At 37.9% G+C, this 25364-nt stretch overlaps 3 protein-coding genes across 4 annotated transcripts in view; 1 reads left to right on the top strand and 2 right to left on the bottom strand.

Moving 5' to 3' along the window:
• The window catches only part of LOC128681504 (uncharacterized protein), a 38276-nt gene extending 28663 nt beyond the window's left edge, over positions 1-9613 (bottom strand). For both annotated transcript variants that reach the window (XM_053765472.2, XM_053765461.2), the window contains exons 1-3: positions 9245-9613; positions 6848-7001; positions 3060-3309 (exon numbers count right to left, since the gene is read on the bottom strand). In XM_053765472.2, coding sequence (XP_053621447.1) covers positions 3060-3309; positions 6848-7001; positions 9245-9395 — 555 coding nt within the window. In that variant the 5' untranslated portion in view covers positions 9396-9613. The remainder of the gene's footprint in view (positions 1-3059; positions 3310-6847; positions 7002-9244) is intronic.
• A 2455-nt stretch (positions 9614-12068) lies between these two features.
• LOC128676834 (mitochondrial-processing peptidase subunit beta) lies at positions 12069-13650 on the top strand. Its single transcript, XM_053757220.1, has one exon. It carries the CDS (start codon positions 12069-12071, stop codon positions 13467-13469), a length of 1401 nt encoding a protein of 466 aa, XP_053613195.1. The 3' UTR covers positions 13470-13650.
• On the bottom strand, positions 12618-24290 carry Cog3 (Component of oligomeric golgi complex 3). Its single transcript, XM_053757232.2, has 12 exons — positions 24065-24290; positions 23627-23818; positions 23217-23343; positions 22641-22789; positions 22065-22324; positions 21548-21766; positions 20601-20740; positions 19292-19452; positions 18394-18626; positions 16789-17200; positions 15489-15650; positions 12618-14301 (listed from the first exon to the last, which is right to left on the bottom strand). Exons 1-12 carry the CDS (start codon positions 24212-24214, stop codon positions 14041-14043), a joined length of 2466 nt encoding a protein of 821 aa, XP_053613207.1. The 5' UTR covers positions 24215-24290; the 3' UTR covers positions 12618-14040.
• Positions 24291-25364: the final 1074 nt, after the last annotated feature.

Raw genomic sequence — 25364 nt, 5'->3', positions numbered from 1 at the left:
ATGGACGCTCTCTCGTTAACATTGCTATCGTAAATTCCGATTATATTAAACATAACAAACTCACGCAAATATGTTTACGAAATATTAGAATGATTGGACACGAGGCATAGTTGTATGGCAGCGAAAGAACGATCAAGGCGAAGAAAAACAAGAAGAAGTGAAAGAAAAAGAGAAAGAAAAAGTCAGCGCCTTGTAATTGTAAAAAAAAATCAAGGAAAAGGACATCAGTGTGAAGGGTAAATTGTGGCAAAAACTAACTCAAATCCCGTCATACAGCTAAACTTTTTGCCTTCAAGTTTCAATCACAACCCTCTGTCCGCACCGTAAAAGAGAAAGGCGTGATCTGTATCCAACTTAGAAAAGGCGAGCATTGTGGCAAAAAATAAAATGCTAAATCGAAGGCTGCAAAACCGTGACGAATTCTCCACGGAAAATATGATATCTTACCCGTAAAAGCTGAAAACAAATTTATTTTTTTTAATGTCGTTTCTCGTTACAGCAATTATTTACACGTGTACGGTGACGTAACAACACATCCGTGTTAGTACTTTGTACGACAACGAGCGATGGATATAAATAAACGTGAACGACACATTTTCAGTTGCATGTGTTCGGGAAATACATTCCCATGGGAATTTCAGGAAATCCTACCAACATCATCCCGTTTAGTTAATTTTAGTTCATCTTAATGAGATGGCAATTAAAATCAATAAGCAAAAAAAAAATCCTACCAATACACTGACATGTTGAAACACTGCCGAGTTTGGAATAGTTAGCCAACACTTACCCAACAAGTGGACAGACCCACAGACACTTAGTATGCTGATTAGAGATTTGTTTTTATATATTTAAATTAAACTTATCCGTTGCGATACTTATAGTTATTGCGTAATGGTGTGTATCACTTGATGGACTTTGTACCGAAAATGTAAACACAGTAGTGTTGTGCATAATTGGCAAATAACTGTTTATCTGAGTGGGCTCGCCTGCAAATAAAGTAAATAGATTATAAAGAATCGCGATGGGCAATGTGACTGGCTAACATGTCGCCTGAAAAGTGAATTCCATTAAAAACATGTTTTTACAACATACAATTTTTCTTTATATAACGGTACAATATGGCTTTACCCGAGCGGAGTAGCCGCTAGTCAGCAAACTAATATTATAAACGCGAAGGTAAGTTTGTTTATTTGTTTGTGACTTCTTCACGCTGTATCTACTCAACCAATCTTCTTGAAATTTTTCATACATGTGTAGTTTGAAGGACATAGGGTATCATCCCGGAAAATGACGCGGGCGAAGCCGTGGGCAATAGCTACTTATCCATAAAGGCCAGTGTCCAAGTAGTGGGGATATTCCAATTACTGATATGAATAAATGATTGGTAATAATCTAACTTTTTAAGTCATACGAGTATATATGTTACCGGCCAGGCCAAATTCCAGGATAAACTAGTTTTACCTAAGCCAAACTAATTCTTCCTACATGCGCTAGGATAAAATGGTTTAGCCTAGGCTATACTAGTCCGTCCTATCGCATATAGAAATAACACACTCAGGATAAACAGGAATAACCTAGTCTAAATTTAGTCTCCAAAATAGCATTATAAATATAGTATTTTTAATATTTACAATAGTATAGTATTTTAATATTTAATAGGACTAGGCTAATATTGTTTTAATATTATTAAAAATACTTTAATAATTGTTAGAATGTCATTGTTAATTTTACTGATATTCTATAATGTTTAGACTAGGCCATGCCAGTTTATCCTGAGAGTGTGTATTTCTATTAGGATAACTTAGTTTGGCCCAGGCTAAACTGGTTTATCCTATCGGGCTTAGGACGAACTAGTTTAGGCTAGGCTATACCAGTTTATCCATTGGCATGTAGGAAGAATTAGTTTAGCTTAGGTAAAACTAGTTTATCCTGGAATCGGGTATGGCCGGTAACATATACATACAGCCGCTTAGTACTCAATGAATACAAAATCAAAACAACTTAGATACTTGCCTGTTGTTTTGAATGCGAATTAAGTTATTTATATATCGCGAAGACAATCGATCGTGAGAAGACAATAGATGATTGATTAAATTTATCTAATCAACAATATTACAATTGTACAGACAACCTTATGACCGAGTGATTATGAATATGGCTTCCTACGATGAAAAATAATATTCAAAAGTAGAATTAGTAGTATTTATATACTGTGAGCGTGCCTTAAGTTAATAAAGTAAGTCCTGTCCTACAATAGGAACACTCCACTCAATAAAATAGTTTTCCATTGTATAGTCTGAAATATAGGAAAATCTAATAAAATATCGTAATTTCGATCAGTTCGCACCAGTTAAACTAGGTAAATGTGGTCCTAAATAGTTTCGATTGGCATTGTTGCATCAAATACATTTATCATTGTTAGTTGTAGCCCGCAGTGACTCAGCTAATCGGTAACAATATAAGTACAATCAACCGCACGTTCAAGTTACCCCGCATGAATCTGTGCGCGGCGGTGATAGCGACGAATTTGCAACAAAACTTGATGCGCTTGAGTTGCGTTGTCGACTGTACTTGACTCACAACAGGCATAATGTTTTAGCACAAAGTAATTACATTTACTTCCGTATTATTTCATAGTTCTCTCTCTTTCATAGTCCTCGTGTTTCCATAGATTCATAAGTCCGATGTTCTTTACAGTTTAATAAGACAAAGAGAGAGTACAGACAGAAGCGGATCTTAACCACCCAGATTGGGTTGGTAATCAATAACATGACCAAATTACGGGAACATATGTCTGGCCATGTCTTTCCGGACCAGAAGATTCAAGGCCAAAGTGCTAGCTCGACGTGACAAGGTAGATATGCGTGACAATGATCTGACTACCAAGGACGCCGAAGACCGTACGAAGTGGAGAAGAAAAAATAGGAAAGCGTACCCACCCTGCTCCGATGCTTTCCGACCACGACATATGATGCTCTGCTACTGTGGAAGCAACCGTGAAAACGCTGAGCGAGAACATGACTGACAATGTTATGGAGAAGCACAGAAACAAAACTCACCCTATATAGTCCTCTAATGCCTTCAGTCCTGTAGATCTTCCTGAGTCCGTCCACCATGCCTCTATACCTCTTGTTATCAGCCAGATGCTCGTCACTGTATTGCAGACAGAGGCGGGTCTTCACTACCCAGATTGGGTTGGTCATCACTAGTGAGAGGACCCCGGCTTCGGCCGCGGCCAGCATGTGAAGGCCGGGGCCGAGAGGCGTGCGCGCGTTTCCGCCTTGAATCCATGTCTTTATTGCGTTGTAGCTGGAAACATTGTTAGATGTGGAGTCAAATGTTGGATTATGTTGTTACATTCCTACTTTGTACTATTGCGCTAATCATATAAAAGCAAATATTTGTACATGTAACTGATCAGATTTTAATGCGTCGACTCTTTGACAGCCGGATTTTGAGATAGGTACAGAAGCCAAAAATAGAATATAGAAATAAAACGTGCGTCTCACATCAAATCGACTCAATGGTGATCTAGTTAAAACTTCCACTTCTTTCTCATCTTCGTCAAGTCGACCGTTCTAATTGCAACTTGAAACATATTACTAACTTCCTATCCTATATCGATTCCAGGAAATGGCCGTGAAAATGTCCGCGCCTAGGTCACAGCCGCAAAAAAGAACAGACGCGATAAGATTTGCGCCGTATAGTCATAATCGATAGGTGAATTCATTTTCGATTAGGTGTATAAATTTCTCTTTTTATATCAGAAATTTAAGGGCGTTCGACCTTTATCTAGCCTGATGGGAAGCAGAGACGAGCTCTAAGATGTTCCACACAAGCTCTAAATATAATGCCTTGAAGGTCCCTTGAAATAGGCTTCGGGAAATATCGATGAGGGGAGAGAATTCCACACCTCAACCGTTCGCAGTAGGAAAGAGGATGATTATTTATTATTTTACTAGTGGCCCATCCCGGCTTCGCTGGAGTAAAATTACAACAAATCATACACCTACCCACCTTCAGGAAAAACTCAGGAATCACAGTATCTATTGGTGAAACCCGCATGAAAATCCGTGCCGTAGTTTTTGAACGAGACAGACAGACGCGGCAGACTACTTTGTTTTATAATATGCTACGAATATTTAAACAATATTTACTTATTCGTACATAATAATGTAAGGAAGGATTATGAACATTTGTCCAGAGTTATTTGTCGGTTATAGGTCGCATTGGCCACAAAATCAAATCATTTATTATATATATTCAGAAATTAGACCTTCACAGGCACTTTTTCACGTCATATTCTAAATAACCCAAGCTACAAACTACTAGCATTTCGGAACGACCACTGCTACATATAACTCTACTCTAAGAGTCTGTTTTGACGACATATTTACACAAATAAACAGACTTCATTGCGTCGTTTCCAAGAGGTGTAAATGTTTTGTCATGCCGACTGTGTTGATAGTTCGATTTAGCAATTCGTCAACACAATTAAAATTGCCTTAACTACGTTTTCTTGGGATAGTTCTGCAAACACGGTATTTGCGTTCGAAGTTGCAACCGAGTTACAACATCTGTGTTTCTAACTGCATTTACGAAGTTAGATGCAATTGCAACCAGAAATATTTTTTATCCGGGCATTTTTCCTAAAAGATTCAATCGAGGGATATTTTTCCGTTTCTCCCTAATACCCGGGAAGACTGAAATCGAGTACCAATTTTGATTTTGGGTTTTATTCAGAAAATTAATTTCACTACAACATTTCAATGTCTGTGGCTACATTAGTTCCTTTATCGCGACCCACTTTAAAACTTAGCTGTAGTGTTTGTGTCAGTAATTGAAGATTTTTTTGATGCCCTTTCTTAACTCTAACTCAATGGTCTGTTACATCTCATGAGTTTAATAACATTCGAATGACACATAAATACAATCCTAACTAATATTGTAAATGCAAAAGTAAGTTTGTTTGTTCTTGAAATCTTGCATACTTGTAGTTTCAACTATGGAGAAGGACATGAAGGGTACCTTACATACCGAAAAAAATACTGTTCCTGTGGGAAAATATTCGCGCGCGAAGCCGCGGGCAAAACTTAGTAGAACATAAAGAACGATGCCAAATATTTCTAAACAAATTTCATAGCAAAAACGGATGATTCATATTGTCGGGCCGGCTCACGGAAATACTAGTTCTAACTGGTATCTACGTTATTATAAGTATATTGACCGAAACACACGCGCCAAGCGTGTTCTGCAACGTCAATGATGGTAAATTTTCCTATACAACGTTTATAAAAGTGTGAATATCTATTACGTGGCCTTCATGTTTCGCGGCTTTTGGCTCTGTCTACACCATAAGACGTGGTATTATTATTATTATTATTACACAGTATATATAAAACGAAGACGCTTCCCGCTGTCTGTCCTTATGTATACTTAGATCTTTAAAACTACGTAACGGATTTTTATGCGGATTTTTTTTAAAGAGTGATTTAAGAGGAATGTAGGTATGTATATAATATGTATAATATTACACCCGTGCGAATCTGGGACGGGTAGCTAGTTATTGTACATAACATAAATAATGCAGTAACCCTTACCCTCGATAAATAGAAATAAAAGGTCAGTTGAATATTAATAGGGTGAAGAATATTTTTATTTGTAATAAGCCTTTTCCACATAGTTCTCTTCAAAACAAACAATAAACAGAAAAATCTACTTTTATTTTTTAAACCTGTCATACCAGAGCAAATCGTAAGCGTTTGTGAGTATGTATGTTTGAGGCGGGTAATCTTCGAAATTACCGAACCGATTTCAAATATTCTTTCACCATTAGAAAGGTACATTATCCAAGATTGCTATATTTTATCTCAAAATCCCCACGCGAGCGAAGCCCCGGGCAACATCTAGTATAATGTAAATTAATTTATTATATCGTAAAAAGGCTGTTTGACGCTGACTTTGGCTGGATACGGCTGCATTTATTTTGACCACAGTGTTATGAAAGAGCCTACTTAATGACTATGAATGACTGTGGTGTGAATGTGACTAACTTTGCTTACAAATTAGCCATCGTGTATAAATTTGCGTGAGAGAAAATTAACTTTTTGTCAAACTGTCTCTAGGGATAGAAATGTGAAAAATAAAGTACTCGGTGATTCAACTCAGGTATTTAATTATATGCACACAGAATTTGTAGCTTATCTGTAATAGCGTAACAAACAGAGACAAACTTCCGCATGCGCTAATGGGCAACCGGGCAACGCTCCCATGGGAAATTCCTATATAGAGAACATTTTATCCCGTCATCAAGTGAGATAAAATGTTATAGTTTGTTTATAATTCTACCCGTGTGCTAAATTTCATCAAAATCTGCCTTGTAGATTTTGTTTGATTGAGTAACAAACAAACACACTCACACCCAATTCGCATTTATAATATTAGTTGGACTGGCATTATGGATGGATGGGGTTCCACAGGTTCCACTATTTGGCAAAGGCATATACATCAATCACCAATAGGCACTCAGAATAGGACAAAATCCGAAACTCCATTATCCGATCCAAAACCGGAATCGTTGACGTGGGATTTAAGTACACGACGCTAAAATGGAACTGGGCAGGACATGTTTGCCGCATGCAGACAGAACGTTGGGCCATTTTAGCTATACACTGGACACCTAGGTGTGGGAAGAGGAAACGTGGCAGACCAAGGAAGCCTTGGAATTATGATCCGCGAAGCTTTAAGAAGGAATGGTTGGATTTGGCATCGAATAGAGCGGCTTGGACAGACTTGGGGGAGACCTTCGGCCAGCAGTGGGACGGATCAGGTTAAAAACAAAACTCACAATAGGAAGTAAAATCCCCACGCAGATCCCGAGCCCCAGACGTTGGGCGTGACTCCTCTGTAGAGGCCTTTGACGCCTTCCTTCTTCACGATGGTGACGAACGCGCTGCCCAGCCCGTCGTACCTTGGCACAGTAGCTGTTCTGCCATCATTCACTAAAAAACATATCAATTATTTTACATTTTATAAGTATACTAATGCTTTTGCGCGCGGCTTCGCCCGCGTGAATTTCTCACGGGAATAATTATTTTCTGGGATGAAATGTACCATATGACCTTCGATCTCCATACTTCAAACTACATGTGTGAAAAATTTCAAGATGATTGGTTGAGTAGATACAACGTGAAGAGGTAACAAACCAACACAAAACAAACTTACTTTCACATTTAAAATATTAGTTAGGATTACTTATATAAATATTTGCTTCTTATCAGACTAAATTCAGGTCAAATACTCTCAAATTTTAAGTTTAAAAAATCCAGTGTTTTATTGTTTGGCAGTAACAAGCGTCTCGGTAAACAATACTGCGTTCCATGGACACCAGTAACCCGATAAAGACTTATTGATGTGATGCCAACGTTTTTATGAAATCTAAACTCATTTCCTAAAGGCACAAATGTGGAGACTATTAAACTAAGGAACACTCCTAAAGAAAGTTTATACTGTTCTGAAATGCAGTCCAATAAGATTATTGGACTGCATTTCAGAACAGTATAAACTTTCTTTAGGAGTTTTATAGATATAAAAGGCCAATTTTCAAAACTCGAAAGAGTTTTGAAAATTTTTATAGATTTGTCACCTCATGAAATTTCAGGAGAAAAATCTTTTATCTTGACACCATTGGTAGACAAACAGCGTCATTGAACTTGCACGATTTGATGAGACAGAAATAAAACGAAATAAAAGCTCATAACAACGACAAAAGGTATAACCACAATTAACACATTGGCAACTCTCCAAATGATGTAGGAAAAATCCCTTAAGTTTACAAACACTCCGTAATAAACATTTTTACTGTTCTCTTTATGTCTATAACTATTTCTGTCAGAATTGTTTCACTGATTTGAATAAATAGATCTACCCAATTCATATAATTCAAGGTAATTTACATGATCTCTTAATTTCTATACAATAGAGCTCAAAATGGAATGCCTGTGTCATTTTGCAATGAGTGCCAACAGTGTGAAAGCCATGTTGTGAAAGCCATCTTTTTCAGACATTAGCACAATGACACCCATTTTTGAAATTTTAGGAACAACTTTTTCTTTTATTCAAATTTTTGGCAAGGGCAACGCATCATATTTTACAACATGGATGGTGCCATAAGACGAGAAGACATTATGACCAAGATGAGGAAAAAACATTTTTGGAATTAAATATTAATAACTAATACAAAACACATATTACACAATTTCTATTTTCTTCATTTTGTTTTTAAACCAATAATAAAACATTAGAAAATCAATAACTTTTACATGCATGTATAGACAGAGAAAACTATAGTACATAACTGTACTTGATTTTTTTGTAGAATTTATTTAAATCACATCAATCTTTGATTTTCCTACTTTGTCATGTCTTTAGTTTCTCTCACAACTGATTCTCTATTTCCATATATTTTTAAATAAAATGTTCTTAACAATGTCATTATAAATTATTTTGTTCAAACATCTAAACTGCATCAATTTAAGACCTTTAAGGGAACAACAAAACACAATAGAAGTTTATTTGTTATCTCTACACACTATGTATTTCATAATTTCACAGTAATGATAGCCTTATTAAGAGTAAAGAATGTTAGTTATCCCAACCTAACCTGAGCTTTTGTGAAGTGAAGTTATATACCTAGCTTGATAGAGGTAGGTACATAAATAAAAGATAGGTGTTCTTCCCATTTGAAGAATAAAATATTTAAACTGAGCAATATACTAGCAGCCTTACTCTTCTGTTTGGATATCCATACTTTGTAACCTTTGGAGTCCTGGATGACATTTTATTATAGATATGACATGTTTTGTAACCACTTGTCTTGACTTGTCCAGGGCTTAAACAATTAATGCTTTAAAAGTGGCTAGGTATGTAAAATTTAGATGTACTTACTCTAGCATGTATTCTCTATACTTTATATACCTACTTTCTTTACGATAATTATTTCTTTCTATTATAATGACTAGTTGCAGTTTATTTTATTTTATTCAGTCATTCTGTGTTCAGCATGTGCTGAACACAGAATGACTGAAGACAAAATAGTAATTGGCTAGTCGGTCAACTTTTCACCCCTAAAGATCAAGGTCACGGCAACCAAGTTTGCTAACCCATAAAACAAAAGAAATCGATACGTAGTTTAACCTCTCGTGGCAATATTCACATGGTAGAAGGACATGACATTAGAACTCACCAGCGAATCTAATTTTTATTAGGTCCAAAGGGTGTAGGATAAGCGTAGAGGTGACACCACCCGATATACCAGCTACCAGGTGTTCGTACTTGATGTGGCTGAGGAGAGCGAGTTTAGAAGACGATGAATTTGGATTCTTCATTGTGGTCATGACGTATTACTAGATCACATGCGAAATATCAGCAAACAGCATCTTGCGCGTCCGCGTTACTTAGGCTAGGTGTATCTACCGACATACACTTTCCCCAAACACTTTAACGAAATTTATTGAAAAACTATCTTCACAGTACATATTGCTCTCGTAATATTCCCACGAAATTACGTGCGAAATTAAAAGAATGAATTGAAATGAATGAAGTAAGGAAGTAAATGAATGCCACTTTCTGTTTTTGGCATTGACGTAGCTAGGGGTGGGCATCACTCGTAGTATTCGTATTTAGTTACTCGTAACGTAGATATCGTTATCACTCGATACCATCAAAAACCAACCAATACTTCACTTTAGTGTATCTTTGGTATATTATTTATTTATTTATTAAGTAATAGGCAGCTGTCTATTAATACAAATCACACAAAGAAATTATAAAGTTCAACATGGAACCCTGGCCTGGTAGGGCTCTACACAATACTTACACTACAAGAAAACTAAAGACAACTTGCGTAGGTAGTTGCGTAATAACCAAATGAGAAAAATTCCATAAAATTTTACCCTTGAAATGTTGTCAATAGGGAATATTACGCAAAGCTCAGCGCGGATGGCGCTACTGATACAACTTGGGTTAACAAACATTGCCAATTGAGGCAAGAAGCACCAATATTTTTGAAGATTTACGACTAAATCTCTTCGCAATCACGGTGAGAGTTTAAAAAAAAAGGATTTAGTGGATTATTGAATAGGCTTCAGAACACAAAGTGTTAAATATACAAGACGAATTTGCTAAACGATTCAAGTCCATTGTAAAACACAGTACTTTTATTATAATTATTGAACACTATTGATATCATATTGCACTATTTGTGGGATTGGGATATGTATATTATTTTCGACCACCTTCAACATAGTCAATTAACCACTTCCACCCAAAAACTATTCCAATCAAAAATATAAACACAAAAAACCGTCTATATCGGTTATCCTCATATACGACGACGCATTTGATTATTAGCTTCACGTTTAGCAGCTCTTTGTCGCCTTTGAGTACACTTTTAAGACTTCTGTTTTAGACCATGAGAAAACTAAAGAGCGGTTAACTGGTCCTGAAAATAATAACACTATTTTTGGTTTTACTGTGGTGATAAACTGATATTAACTTGATTTTGACTGATAATTTCACATGTATGAAGTCCATATTTTAATAAGTCTTCAGGTGTGAAGTGTTCCGAGCTTTTTTCTTAGGAGAATTACGTACAATGATTTGTGTAATTCAATCACCTTGTTGCCTTACGGGTGCTTTAGGTGGACAAATTTTTGTGAAATTTCTGGTCGACCTAAATCACCTGAGCGAAGGTGATATAAGTACACCGACTCAGTGGACTTAAATCACCTGAGTGAATTAGCTAGGTGATTTAGGTGGAATAATTCTTTTGGAAAACGATTTTTTGAAATCGAATATGCAACATTGTTGTATATATTTTCACAAACGAATGATTACATAATGAAATAATTAATAAAGTCCTCTAAAATAAACGTTTTAATCGACTTAGCAAAAGGCGGCAAAGCTTTTGTTTACCTTACACAGTGCTGCACTCTGGCGGGATAAATGCGCAGTAATACTCCCTAATACAGGGGGCCTACCATCAACTATTATACAATGATTCAAATGCAGGGCAGTTCAGTTTAGGAACCTAAAATTAATCGCGTTATTTGGTACCACCAACTTAACAAAGTCGCATTTGAATCGTAAGGAGTGAATGAAATCAATTTAAAAAATTAAAATTATCTCTGAATCGTAAACCCCAGTGACAGTAGCCAAAAATAAGAAAAATATAAGGCTATACGATGTCGATATATTTTATCTCGTTTCAAGAGTAGCGTTCCGATATCAAATTCTTACCATTTTGGGCAAACAATACGCACCTTTTGGTTACTTAAAATTAAAATGTATATTATTATCTTGCTGTTACATGACTATAGTAAGTACAAAACACAATAAAATAAAATATTTAAATTGAAATAAATGCAATATTATGCAGACTAAAAATTTGTCGGTCATAACATCTAAACACAAAGTTCGGAACATTAAAACCGTACCACGAAAGAGTTTCCGTGGCAAAATTAGGAACTATCAATAACAGATAGACTACATCGTTGTTTTCAGCGACAGTAGCGCCACGTCTGTGGAAACCTATCTGAAATAGTAACTTTTTTGAATCGTCAATTTTGACAGCTAACCGATCCAGTTTACGTTCTCAAATGTACATCATGGTACGGAATTGTATGCAAAATGAGTGAATGAAATCGAATTGGCGTATGTTTTGGTCACTACCTATAATGGATCGTTATTGCATCTTGATGGTACGAATTTGCGATGCAGGTCAGTTTAGGTCGTAAAGTGGATCGCGTTAAGTGTTGATGGTAAGCCCCCAGGAAGGTTTTCAATGAAGACTACGAACCGAAATATCCCGGCCAATAATAAATAGCTGTGCTTCGCCTGGCAACACTCTTGTCTATTGATTACTCTTTTGTCAATTGATGCATTTCATTCGTTTTCTTTATGGTTTTGACGTTGACGTAAAGTTCTGTTCCTTCACTTCACCCTATTGCCCATTTATTACGTAAATCTGCGAACAAAATTTTTAATAAAGTGCAAGGATTTCAAGTAAAATGTTGAAGGTAGCGACGACTTTGAGATTAGTCTCAAAACATGGCAATCAGGTACGCCTTTTGGCAACTGTCGCGGATCACAAACAGGCACTCGTAAATGTGCCTCCGACAAAGCTTACAGTACTTGATAATGGCATACGTGTTGCCTCTGAAGATTCCGGTGCACCCACCGCCACCGTAGGGCTATGGATCGACGCCGGTTCAAGGTACGAAACATCCAAGAACAATGGAGTTGCTCATTTCCTTGAACACATGGCTTTCAAAGGTACAAGCAAGAGGTCACAGACAGACTTAGAACTGCTAGTAGAAAACATGGGAGCGCATTTGAACGCCTACACATCTCGGGAACAGACTGTGTTTTATGCGAAATGTCTCGCAAACGATGTGCCAGCCGCTATTGAAATCCTTGCCGACATCATTCAAAACTCATCACTCGCTGAACCCGAAATCGAACGAGAACGTGGTGTTATACTGCGCGAAATGCAGGACGTCGAGAGCAATTTGCAGGAAGTAGTATTTGACCATTTGCATGCTACAGCCTTCCAGGGCACTCCCCTGGGCCAGACCATCCTTGGACCGACCAAGAACATCAAAAAAATCTCGAAGGCTGACCTCCAGGCATACATTAAGAACCACTACCAACCAAGTCGTATTGTCCTCTCAGGAGCTGGTGGGGTTCAGCATGAGAAGTTGGTTGATCTAGCTAACAAACACTTCAGTGGACTAAAAAACACAGCACAAGCAATTGAGATACCACCTTGCCGTTACACTGGTTCTGAAATCCGTGTTAGAGATGATTCAATGCCCCTTGCGCACGTAGCTGTTGCAGTAGAGGGTGCAGGTTGGACAGATGCTGATAACATTCCCCTAATGGTGGCCAATACTTTGATTGGAGCATGGGACCGCTCTCAGGGTGGTGGTGGCAACAATGCCTCATACCTCGCACGTGCAGCATCTTCGGATAACCTCTGCCATAGTTTCCAGTCTTTCAACACGTGCTACAAAGACACTGGACTATGGGGCATCTACTTTGTGTCTGAGCCTTTGCAAATTGAGGATATGCTTTTCAATATTCAGAAGGAATGGATGAAACTTTGCACGACAGTTACTGAGGGAGAGGTGGAGCGTGCAAAGAACTTGTTGAAGACAAACATGCTTCTTCAGCTGGATGGCACCACCCCTGTCTGCGAGGACATTGGCCGCCAGATGCTCTGCTACAATAGACGTATCCCGATCCATGAGCTCGATGCCCGCATCAACTCTGTGACAGTCCAGAACGTCCGTGACGTCTGCTTCAAGTACTTGTTTGACCGCTGCCCTGCAGTTGCAGCTGTAGGACCAGTTGAAGGTCTACCTGAGTACACTAGAATTCGTGGAGGAATGTTTTGGGCCAGAGTGTAATTTGCTGTAGTATAATTTTAGAGTTCGTATTTAAATCAGTGATTAAGAAAACATAAAACACATTAAAAACTTCACTCAATGTCTGTTGTTTTATTCAAATAAAACAATGTTTTTGGTGTACTGTGTATTTATTATAGCAAATTAAGTTAATAAAATGTGTAAATAAACCAATCTGTTTTTATATTATGATTTTAATTTTAAATGTTTTCCTTTTCTACCTAATCTAAACCCCATGGCTGCACTATCGCAAACTTCAAGCTAATTATTGCGCGAAGCTTATAAATTATACTTACAGTATATCAAGAAAGAAAACGGATTTTTAACAAACTACTGTTTTTGCCATTGCAATACCTAATACAATGATTTAGATTGGTTGATAAACACCCAATGTTGCCAGGAGACAGCACCCTCATTTAATTTCTTCATTTACTTGACAGACTACGAACTTTTGTGCGATAGTGCGGCCACTATAAGAAGATTCTAATGACATCCCCTTAACTAAATAATAAGAAAAATCTCAATAATAGTACATAATTAATACTTCAAATAATTTAACCGCACAAATACATTTTTATACGTTAATAGTATTAGAAGTTTCTGGTGGTTTATCACTCTCCTGCACACTGGCAACACTGGGCTTGCGGACAGTGCTAGTCCTCCTCTTCTTGCCGTATGGCAACACTGGCTCGCCGTGGCTGATGAGGCTGGCGGAGGAGATGAACACGGAAACTTGCTCGGGCGTAGGGCACGCTACAATCAATCTATCTTCATAAGAGAAGCCGCATGTGGTGAGAATTTGGTCCATTTGTACGAAATAGCCGACGACGTTATTCTGTGAACAAATAAGTATAGATGTCAGAAAGGTCACGTCAAGGTGACTTGAGTAGAAAAAGGGAATATATATATATATAAGTATAATATCTAAAGATTAGTAGGAATAAGGGAAATATAAACTAATATTTTGGTTTAAGTGTGAAGTCGGCGTCATCTTTAACGAAATATCGCGGCATTGCTCTTTTTTTTACTTTGAAAGAACTTTTTGAACTTTGAAATTATCATTGGCTGCTGAAAAAGCTGCCGCGTCGTGGCGTTTTCTCACGGGTTTAGGGAAAAGCTTAAAAAATAAAGGTAACACAATCTCACCCTAATAGGCCTGAACAGTATCAACTCAGTCTCCTTGTTAGCGAGGTATAGTATAGCTATCAATTTATACACTTAAAATTGTAAGTAGGCTATGTTTGTACATAGGAGATATTAAAGAAAAATCATTAGGTCTTTATGGGACTAATAGAAGCCAAAACAATTTTTTTTTAGAATCTTTATATGTTTGTTTGCACATCACTAAAAAGCTACTGGATGTAATTTGATGCGGTTTTCACAGTTATACAGCGGATGGTTTAATTTAAAATCTGGTATACGTTTCATCGCGACATGTTGCTTAGAACCCGAAATATAGACAATAATAACACGAAATAAACGCGGGCACAAGGGTGAATTTCACGAGCGTTTTGAACGCGGCCGTGGGCTGTCATTAGTGTTTATTAAATTGTACCACACACAGTAATCAATTAAATTATCCTATTATATAACAAGTAAAGTATGTACTGGTACAATGTTAATTTTATAAATGTTTAATTAAAAAAACAAATTCTTTATTTTAAAAAATGCCGGACACTAATGAAACGCTACACATTCAAACGCTCGTGAAATTAAATAAATAAATATATAATTAGGACCAATCACACAGATTGAGCTAGCCCCAAAGTAAGTTCGAGATTTGTGTTATGGGATACTAACTCAACGATACTATATTTTATAAAAAAATACATATATACATACCCAGGCCAATCAGAAAAAGATCATTTTCCATTATGACCCGACCGGGGATCGAACCCGGGACCTCTCGGTTCAGAGACAAGCACTTTACCACTGCGCCACCGAGGTCGTTAAGTAAATTCACACAAATAAATAAATATATTAGGACAAATGACAAATCTAGTAAAACAATGATAATCTCACCCTGATAGGCCTGAAGAGTATGAATTCTGTTTCCTTGTTGGCGAGGTAGAGCTGCATGGAGCGCTGCAGCGGCGCGAGGTGCGCGCTGACGGCGCGCTGCGTGTCGCGCACCGCGGCCGCGGCCGGCTGCGGCTGCAGCTCCGGGGGGGGGAGGGCTTGTGCCTGCGGTGACATAAGTAAGTGTTTCTCATAGCGTTTGGACCGCTGCGGATGCGCTGTCATTACGATCCGTCAATTTTCTTGAGGAAGAGATCATTTTAAATGGAGATTTGTTATACATGTCATATCCAAAGGTTTGGTGGAAGAAATTGCATTAGCGATAAGTCCGCCTTTGCACTCATTATGTTTGAATATCTTGTTGTAACTGTACTCCTTTATGAATGGTGCAATAAAGAGTTTATCTATCTATCTATCTATGCTTTTTAACTTATTTTTGAAAATAATGATGAGATGAAAAAATTCTGGAATCGAGCGGGAATTAAACCCGCGCCCCTGTCTATTCGGGACAGAGCTCTTGACCACTGAGCTATCGAGACCATGCCAGTTAGGCTGAATTAATTCATCCCTTTACTTTACGCCGACATACAGTATTTTCATTAGATAGTAGTTACTTACTCTTAACTAATCGCCACTGAAGAAATCATTTCCAAAATCAATTGTACTAATATATGGTCGTCCAAATCAAAAGGGACCTTATGGCGGCTAGCACTTAGGTCTTTATTACCGTTGTTCCAATACAAAACAATAGCAATAAAGACCTAAGTGCTAGCCTCCAAAAGGTCCCTTTTGATTTGGACGACCACATTATTACAAATGCAAAACATAGTTTTTGAGGATGTGTGTGTGTGACGCTTTCAAGCAAAATCTACTGGACCGATTGTTATGAAATTTGGTACACGGGTAGAATATAACCTGGAATAACACATAGGGTACTTTTTGTAAGAAAACGGTCTGAGGAACTAAATAATACAGCAATAAAAATGTGTCATTGTTGTTAAACCTATTCTATTTAATTCCGGCGTGGTCCGATCTGATTGCATTGTATTGTTGTTCAATTGTTTTGAAGACTGAATTTAAAATTTTCAATTGCGTTGACGAGTTCCCACGTCTAGAGCCGTTCTTGGATGCACCATCAGGTGGTGCTTATTATAATAACGCATTGTCATCCAATCTAAACATGTATTAAACATTTCAGCTTAATCGCTAGAAGATATCTGCTTCAAAATTGTGTTGCAAGATTCCACTCGATACACATCACAATATTGTAAGTTAAATAAAAACAAAACTTGTGAAAACATACCTTTTCCACATAAGCAATCAACGGTCCAGCTAAAACTTCAGTGGCGTCCTTGATGAAAACTTCACAGCACGCCTTCAACTGTCTATCGACCTCCTTCCTCGAGTCCAAAAGATGTTCCTTCACCATCGGCGTACCCTCTAACAAAAACTCCAACAACGCATTGTTACTATTCAACGAAAATATCTGCCTTGGTTTCTGTATCAAGCCGTATGCGGCATTTTTCATATTACTGAAGTCTAAAGTTGTCTCTTTGATTATAAAATCGACTTGGAACGGCGCGATCTGTTCTCTCAATATCAATAGGTGTTTGATTTGGAATAGTTCCCCGTCTATGGGCGTTTTGCTCGCGCTTATCAGTTTGGCCGCGTTATCTATGCTCTGCACGCAGAGGGATATCGCTTCTTGAGCTAAGCTGAAAACAAAAATTACACTTGGGACAATAATATTGGACTATACATCTCGGGAACAGAATGTGTTTTATGCGAAATGTCTCGCAAACGATGTGCCAGCCGCTGTTGAAATCCTTGCCGACATTATTCAAAACTCATCACTCGCTGAACCCGAAAAATTACACTTGGACTGTGAAACCCGAAAAATTAAACGTGGATTATAATATTGAAGAATTTATAATTTTTATATTCTATCTCTATTAAATTGTTCAGAATCCTACTAATATTAATAATGCGAAAGTTTGTGAGGATGTATGTGTGTGTAGTGTATGTATATTATTCTTTCATTCTACTGGAAGGATTGTTATGAATATTATATCCGGAATAACACATAGGGTACTTTTTATCTCGAAATTGCCACAGGGGCGAAGCCCCGGGGCGCTCCTTGTAAGTACATAAAACAAAATCTGGACAACTTGTAAGAAAGCCTGTAATGTGGTATGTTTTAAAGACCGCTAGGAGGCGTCTTATGACAACATTAACAAAGCATTTACATTGCACACAACACTAACAACTAGCCAACACATGCTGGTCTGCTGGTGTATTAAATACTTGCCCTTGGAAGATCTTTCTCTCCAGACACATTATAAAATAAAAATGGCGACCTCCTGCGACGTCGCGGACCCTGGGTTCCGACGATAAATAGCGGCGGAAGCAACTGGAACGACTCTAAGATGAGAGAAAGAGATAACAGATGAAAACTTACCTTTGGAGGACCTTCCTCTCTAGACATCTATAAAGCCTGGACAATGCAGCTAAAGTCCTCCTGACTCCGGGGTACCACATGCCGTGGAGGTCAGCCGGCGAGGGTTGCGGCCGCTGCTGCGCCTCCAATGTGACGTTACGGATCCTGGGTTTCGACGGTAAATAGCGGCAGAAGCAACCGAGAAAACGCTAAGATGAAAGAGAGGATAAAAAATGAAATACTTACCCTTGGAAGACCTTCTTCTCCAGACATCTATAAAGCCTGGACAATGCAGCTAAAGTCCTCCTGACTCCGGGGTACCACATGCCGTGGAGGTCAGCCGGCGAGGGTTGCGGCCGCTGCTGCGCCTCCAATGTGACGTTACGGATCCTGGGTTTCGACGGTAAATAGCGGCAGAAGCAACCGAGAAAACGCTAAGATGAAAGAGAGGATAAAAAATGAAATACTTACCCTTGGAAGACCTTCTTCTCCAGACATCTATAAAGCCTGGACAATGCAGCTAAAGTCCTCCTGACTCCGGGGTACCACATGCCGTGGAGGTCAGCCGGCGAGGGCTGCGGCCGCCGCTGCGCCTCCACAGTTATGTTGGCGACCTCCTGCGACGTCGCGGATATGTCCGACACCATGGAGTTGTGGGAGTCGCTGCGTTTAAGATTCTGCTCATGGATCGATAGGGCGATTTGCTGAAGTCAATAATGGTTCCGTGTGAAAAACGTCGATTTTGTATTCATATTTTCACAAACAATAGTAGATATATTGTTATATTACAATATATCTACAATATTCTAAAGGTCCGTCTTGGCTTCGCTCGGGTAACCATAACTCTAGCTCTTCTAGAAATTTCGCATATATATAATTACGTATGGAGAAGGACATATGGAATGCGGAAAATTTGTATTCTATTATAGGTGGCGCCAAATGCCATAAAAAATTTGAAATGAAACACTAGATAGCGCTGTGCGTATTTTAAATGTGCTATGGATATTATATTTCAACTAAAAAAAGTGTTCCCGAGGGTATATAAGCGGTTAAAGCCACGGGTGAACAGCCAGTCCCAACTAATATTATAAATGCGAAAGTAAGTTTGTTTGTTACCTCTTCATGCATTATCTACTGGAGCGATTGTTATGAAATTTGGTAAACGGGTAGAAAATAACCTGGAATAACACAAGCTCCGGGGCGCAGTTCTCTTCATAGTCGTATTCCTCATGGCGGGTCGTGGTCATTACGTGGAACGAAACACACACAACAACTTTCTTGGCATTATTGACGGAGCAGGCCGTAGGCGTAGCTGGGCGCAGCTAGCTAGTACCAACATAAATCTAAGTTGAACAAATAATCTCCGTACCTCCATCATCTCCAGCTTGTCGGGGTAGGCGAGGTCTCCACACGCAGGCCGGTACAGCAGCACGTCCGCGCGCAGCAGCACGTGCGCGCGGAACACGAGGCGCTCCTGCGCGTCCTGCAGCAGCGCGTGCGCCGCCGCCCCCAGCGCCCCCAGCGTTACCGCTTTGGGAAACATCCAGCGATTGTTATTACGATACTATTAATGCTGCCCATCCAGCTAGTGAAGGTTAGCTATCAGACTATACGACAATAATCGCATGATAATAGTTGTGGCTTCGTGAAATTAGTTGACAACATTTTTTTTTTGATGACTAATCAATAAAATGACTAATTAATAGAAACACCTGTGAAAAAATTACTTTGATGATGACAATGCTTTCAAAGATATGACAAAAATAAAATCACACTTTGAGTACCTCAAAAAATATAATCGAGAAATGGTTGTGAAAATCTAAATTTTACTTCTAAGTCCCTGTCGCGACATTTTGCGAAAAAGCCATTGTGCGAATGAGACATTGCAAGAAAGAGAATTACGACTGGAGGACATAATACAATTTCAGCTATTTTAGTCGAAGTGAGGGTGTTGTCGAAAGTAAACAGTTACATGACTTTAGAATAGTCTTTATTGTGAAACACACACGAACATACACATAAAGAAAAACTTTGATATTAGGTGTGTTGCGCATCACAATAAGCAACGGCTCAAAGTTACGCTAAGCAAAACGCCCAGCACTGATTTTGAGCCGTTATCTAGTATTGGTTACTTCAGTGCACTTTCCGTCACTCAATTCGTCCGCGTACTTAAATTTGATTTATGTAATAGATACATGAGTTTATTAGATCATTTAGTCTCGGACACTCGTGGCAAAGAGGCGTTCAGCGCCTGAGCCGTGTAGTGATATTCCTATAAATGCGAAAATTCTATCTGCTCAACCAATCTTCTTGAAATTTTGCATAGTAGTAGTTTGAAGTATACAGAAAGACATAGGATACCTTTCATCTCGAAAAATCAACGCGGGCGAAGCCGCGGACAAAAGTTAGTGCACTATAAAATTACAATAGAGCGTTGTAGATTTGCAAATTTCAAGAAGATGAAAATCACGTCACTCAAATGGCATTAAAGATGGAAGTAAAGGGTTCCAGGAATAGAGGAAGACCTAAGAAGAAATGGATGGAGTGTGATCAAGGATAGTGTGAACAGGAAAGGAGTATCAATGGATATGGCAAATGACAGAACGAAATGGAAGGAACTTACATACTGTGCCGACCCCACATGAGTGGGATAAGGTCAAGAAGAAGAATGAACTCACGGTCGTTGTTGACCTGCTCCTCAATGAGTTCGAGCCGCAGTATAACGCAGAGCTCGGCCAGCGTCTCCAGATGGTTGATGTGGATGATGTGCGGGCGCAGCGTCTCGTACAGGCCCACGCACAGCGATTGCAGGTATTCGCTACAATCATTTCATTATTTATTACTATTTAGGAAAATTAAGTAAAAAAAAATAACAGTAGGAAACAGAGAGCCAATTCAAAGTCTCCACAAGTAATTTAAAAGTAAGAAATTGTTAAATCCAAGAAAGAGGACAGAGTGGCACAAGAAAATACAATACCCAGAAGTTATTATATACAATTATTAGAAACCGTATTAGTGTTAAAAAAAAACAGATTATTACAATAAGTATGGCCAGTGTCAGTGTCCGATTTTATCAGTGATGCTTTATAAATTGTTTAAAAAATAAATTTATATTTTTTATTGAGCAAATAGGCATGCGGTCCACCTGATAGGAAGTGGTCACTGGAATAAATCTTTATTATATTGATATTCAGAAAAAAAAACAAAAGAAAGTGAGAAATATGATAAAAATTAAACTGCAGTAAAGCAGGAGTCTTTTTTTAAATATATATAAGAGAAATAGAATAGAAATAAGTTTATTCAAAAAACTACAGACACACACATAATAACCAAAAAAGAAAATTAAGATAAAAAAAAAAACAAAACGTGGGTAATTACAAAAAGTGATTATGGGTGTGTGTGCTGCAGCAATCTAAACAGGCCACAACTCAGTGATGTTATTACTCTAGGAGCAATACACTGATTTTCAGTTGGAGCCTTTACTACTAAGTAGGTGCTGGTGCGATATATGAGTGCAGTAATATAGTGCTTAAAATATGTACCTAGTAAAATATATACTGGGATACTACGATACTAGATAAGTAGATAGTTAAATAAATAAACTGTGAAATATGTTTATACTTACTCAAGTGCCGGCGATGGGTTGCTAAAGAAATGCGAGTACAACGCACACTCGTCCCTGCACGCGTGCGCTAACAAGGAACACGAGGTCCGCAGCAGCGCGCAGTGGTCGCGCACGTGACTGCTGGCGGCGGACGCGAGTGCGGCGGCCGTGGGCGCGCCGGCCACGCGGCGCCGGCGCACAGCGTATTCACGTTGGAGGTCCGATAGTAGCGACGCGTAGCTGTAACACCGAATTATAGGCCTCTATACGAGTATATTCTGTCGGAATATAAAAAAAAAATTGCTAAATGTACCTTTAATTTATAAAACTTATGAACAAAGAGAGAAGGCTTTTTCCCAGCAGTGAGACCTGAGAGCTACATTTGAAACATATAGATTATGCAATAAATTTTTGTGTGATGATTTTCCTGGCCATTGAGTATTTTCAAATTTTTTACGAATATGTACCAAAAAATTTTGAAAAATTGTTCGTGCTTGGAAGTATCACACTAAATCATCGAGTTTGAGCTGTAACTTACTCATCATTCGTTTCAGCCCTTTTCTCAATTTCGGTGATAACCATTTTCAATTTAGGCGCTGCAGCTTGAAACTTCCCGAAGTACACAGCGTAGGCAGTGTCCATATTCTCCTGGTCAGTACACCCGTCGTCACTAGGCGCTAAGACCTGCTCTGTGGCGTGGTTCAGTACGTGGGTCACGTACGAGCGTACTAAAGAGATCGCACGGTTTTGCAAATGGCGGTACTTGACGAGATAGGTATGCGATTCTTTAAACGTGTTCTGAAATGAGTTTTAATATTTATTAGTCTGTTACGAATAAAAATCAATAATTTAATCAGAAATTAACACTTTTTAAAGTATTTTTTTTTTACTTCAAGTTTCGTAAATATTGCATTAATTCATGATGTTGATTTTTCGAATCGAGTTGTAACGTGATGTGTTGAGTAGTTACTTCTATGTGCCATGTACAGTCAATAGCACATAATACCACCCGCCCCTTAGGCTGCAGCATAGAGGTCCAGCACAGTAACATGGTATTTCATTGACTGTACATAAAAATACTTATACTAATACTACTACAAGAGACACTACTCACATTAGCTCTCATGTAATCCAAACAGTCATCAATTTTAGCCAACACATTGAAGAAAGTTTCACTATTAACGGACATTGTAGGACTACTGAGTCTCTGGGACAAGTGCTCCACTTGGGTGAAATAGTGCAACTTCTGCTTAATGTCTTCACCTGCAAAGGTATAAATCAATAACTTCAGAATCACAATAAAGACAATAATTGAACTAAAAAATAGTATATTTAGAAGAGAATCATAAATCAGCCGTTGTTTAACCTGTCAGCTAATCACCAGTAGCCAGCTACCACATTACAATTGTTTATCTATTGTGTCCTGATTCCCAAACTCGAAGGGTTAAGAATATAGAGTAAGTGCTCCTTAGAGTACTTTTAACAATTAGTCAAAATCATATAATTTTCATGCTTCTATTATATGTGTTTTATCAATGGACTTATCTTATTTAGTACAAAGTAAATGTAACAAATATATAATTCACAAAGCATAGATAAAACTTAGATATATTTGTCACATTGGTAATATACACTTTAAAATTTCAGTTACAATTTCTTACTGTTTTAGAAAGAAATATATTTAACTCACCTATACTGGAGAGTTTATTCTGATCTGCCAACAACTGCTCACTCATCATGTGAAGAGCATTTGTCTTGTTGGACACTAGGTTATACTGTTCCGATAGCTTCTTCAGGTCTGCCATTGTAGCTCCTATCTGAGAGAATAATTTATATATCAGATGATCAAAACTCATCAATAAGACAATTAGCTAAGTGACATACTAATGTAAAGTCCAAATTGGTAAAAAATATTTTTTTCATTTTCAAATGATCAAAAATATATTTTTCATTTTCATAGATCAGAATGGTAATTATAGTAAAAAAGGAGAAAAAAATCTATAGGAAAACAAGTTCAACTTTTAAAAGTAATAAAAATATTTTTTTTCTGTAGCCATATTATGTCCAATCAGGATAATCTTAAAGTCAAGAAATAGGTACCTGATTGGTGAGTGAAACACACTCATTTCTCCTGTCCTCCAGTTGTTTGTAATATGCCTCATATGGAGCATCATTTATACGGACAGAGCTCTCGCAAAGACTTTCATACCATTCCAGAAAGTCATATGTTGAATCCACAGACGGTATAGTGGACTTATCTAAAGGCTCGTCAGGTTGAGTTTTATTGGATCCCTGTTATTTAAAACGTTGTTATATGATGACCCTAAGTTATACCTAAGTTATGTAGTAGAGGGAAATGGATTCTGTATACATGAAACATAGAATGTGGACACACTACTAGTATAACTTGCCACGGTTTTAAGATCATCTTTATGGAATATTTATGGAGAGATTAAAACATTTTATCTATATCCTTATACTTAATTTTCATAGAATAGGTGCTGCGGAAAATAAATAATAGAATAAATAAACATGAACCTCTTCTTTAGCGGCACAATTTCCAGTTACAAGAGCTTCCAAATCTAAAATAGCCTCCCTTTGATCCGAAGTAAGAGGAGCTAATGGATTTTCTGAGGTTTCCCACAGCAGTAATTTGCTTTGAATTTCTTTCAAACTAATAATATCCATGTTAAAATTATGAAAATATTTAGTTTACATTTCAAGACACATCATTGTTGTTCTGTCAGCCACACAGATGTCAAACGATGACACATGACACCGACCCATTTCATTTTACAGATAGATGAGCTAGCTACAGATGATGTCCACTTTTGTTTGATTTTTGTATTATCAACATACGTCGATAACAAGTGGAAATCATATTTTCAATTTAATAAAAAATTAGAAGCTTCATTATGAAAATCATTCGAAAAAGTACTAGACAAAGAGTCATCTACACGCCCAGCCAAAATAACTATTATGTATTCGATTAAAAATAGATGGCGCTATGCTACAATGGAATTGAAAATTAGGTTTAGCGTTAAGTCTATTAGATGTCGCTAGTAGTAACCAAATATATGCGCCCAATGTAGACCATGCCCCATTGCTCAGTCGCGTTCCGTTGCGACAATGCAGCACGTTTCAACTCCGTCGTGATCCGTTGTTTTCTATACGATATGCGTTGATGTCCATCTGTGGATTAAGCACTTGAATGTGGTTTCTGTCATTTATGTATCTTATACCTTCGCATAAACTGACTTTCCAACAGAAAAACAGACTATGATTTTCTCTTATTCCTAGGGTCTCATTAAAAACCACCAGAGGAACTAATTGTTGTAGATAGTACCAGTGTCGAAGGGAATTAAGATTTCCCTTATAAATGACCCGCTTCTTACTGGAAGCCTACTTCTTACTAAAATATTATAAATGCAAAGTTTGTGACGATGTATATCTGTCACTCTCACGCAAAATCATACGGATTGTTATGAAATTTGGCACACGGGTAGAATATAACCTGGAATAACACATAGGGTAAGTACTTTTTATCTCGAAATTCCCACGGGAGCGATGCCTCGGGGTGCAGCTATTATTGTATAATCTGTGCCAGATATACTAGACACTATGTACTGGCTGCTCCAGAAATTTCACGTGGACCCACTGGTGGGTGGTCGGGTTCGCGGATCACTTGCTCGTTGTACAAAGGCAAAAAATATTCTGGTTATTGTGGTGGGTTTAAAAGGGACCTACACTAAACCCATTTAAGACTGTTTTATTTCTCAAATACCCTAAATAAAGTGTTAGACAGACTAGGATTTTAAGCAAAAACCCGTGATCAACC

The sequence above is a fragment of the Plodia interpunctella genome, chromosome 2 (genome assembly GCF_027563975.2).
Source record: "Plodia interpunctella isolate USDA-ARS_2022_Savannah chromosome 2, ilPloInte3.2, whole genome shotgun sequence".
NCBI classification, from domain to species: Eukaryota; Metazoa; Arthropoda; class Insecta; order Lepidoptera; family Pyralidae; genus Plodia; species Plodia interpunctella.
Note: the sequence above shows the minus strand (reverse complement) of the source record. Positions and strands in the feature narration are given on the sequence as shown.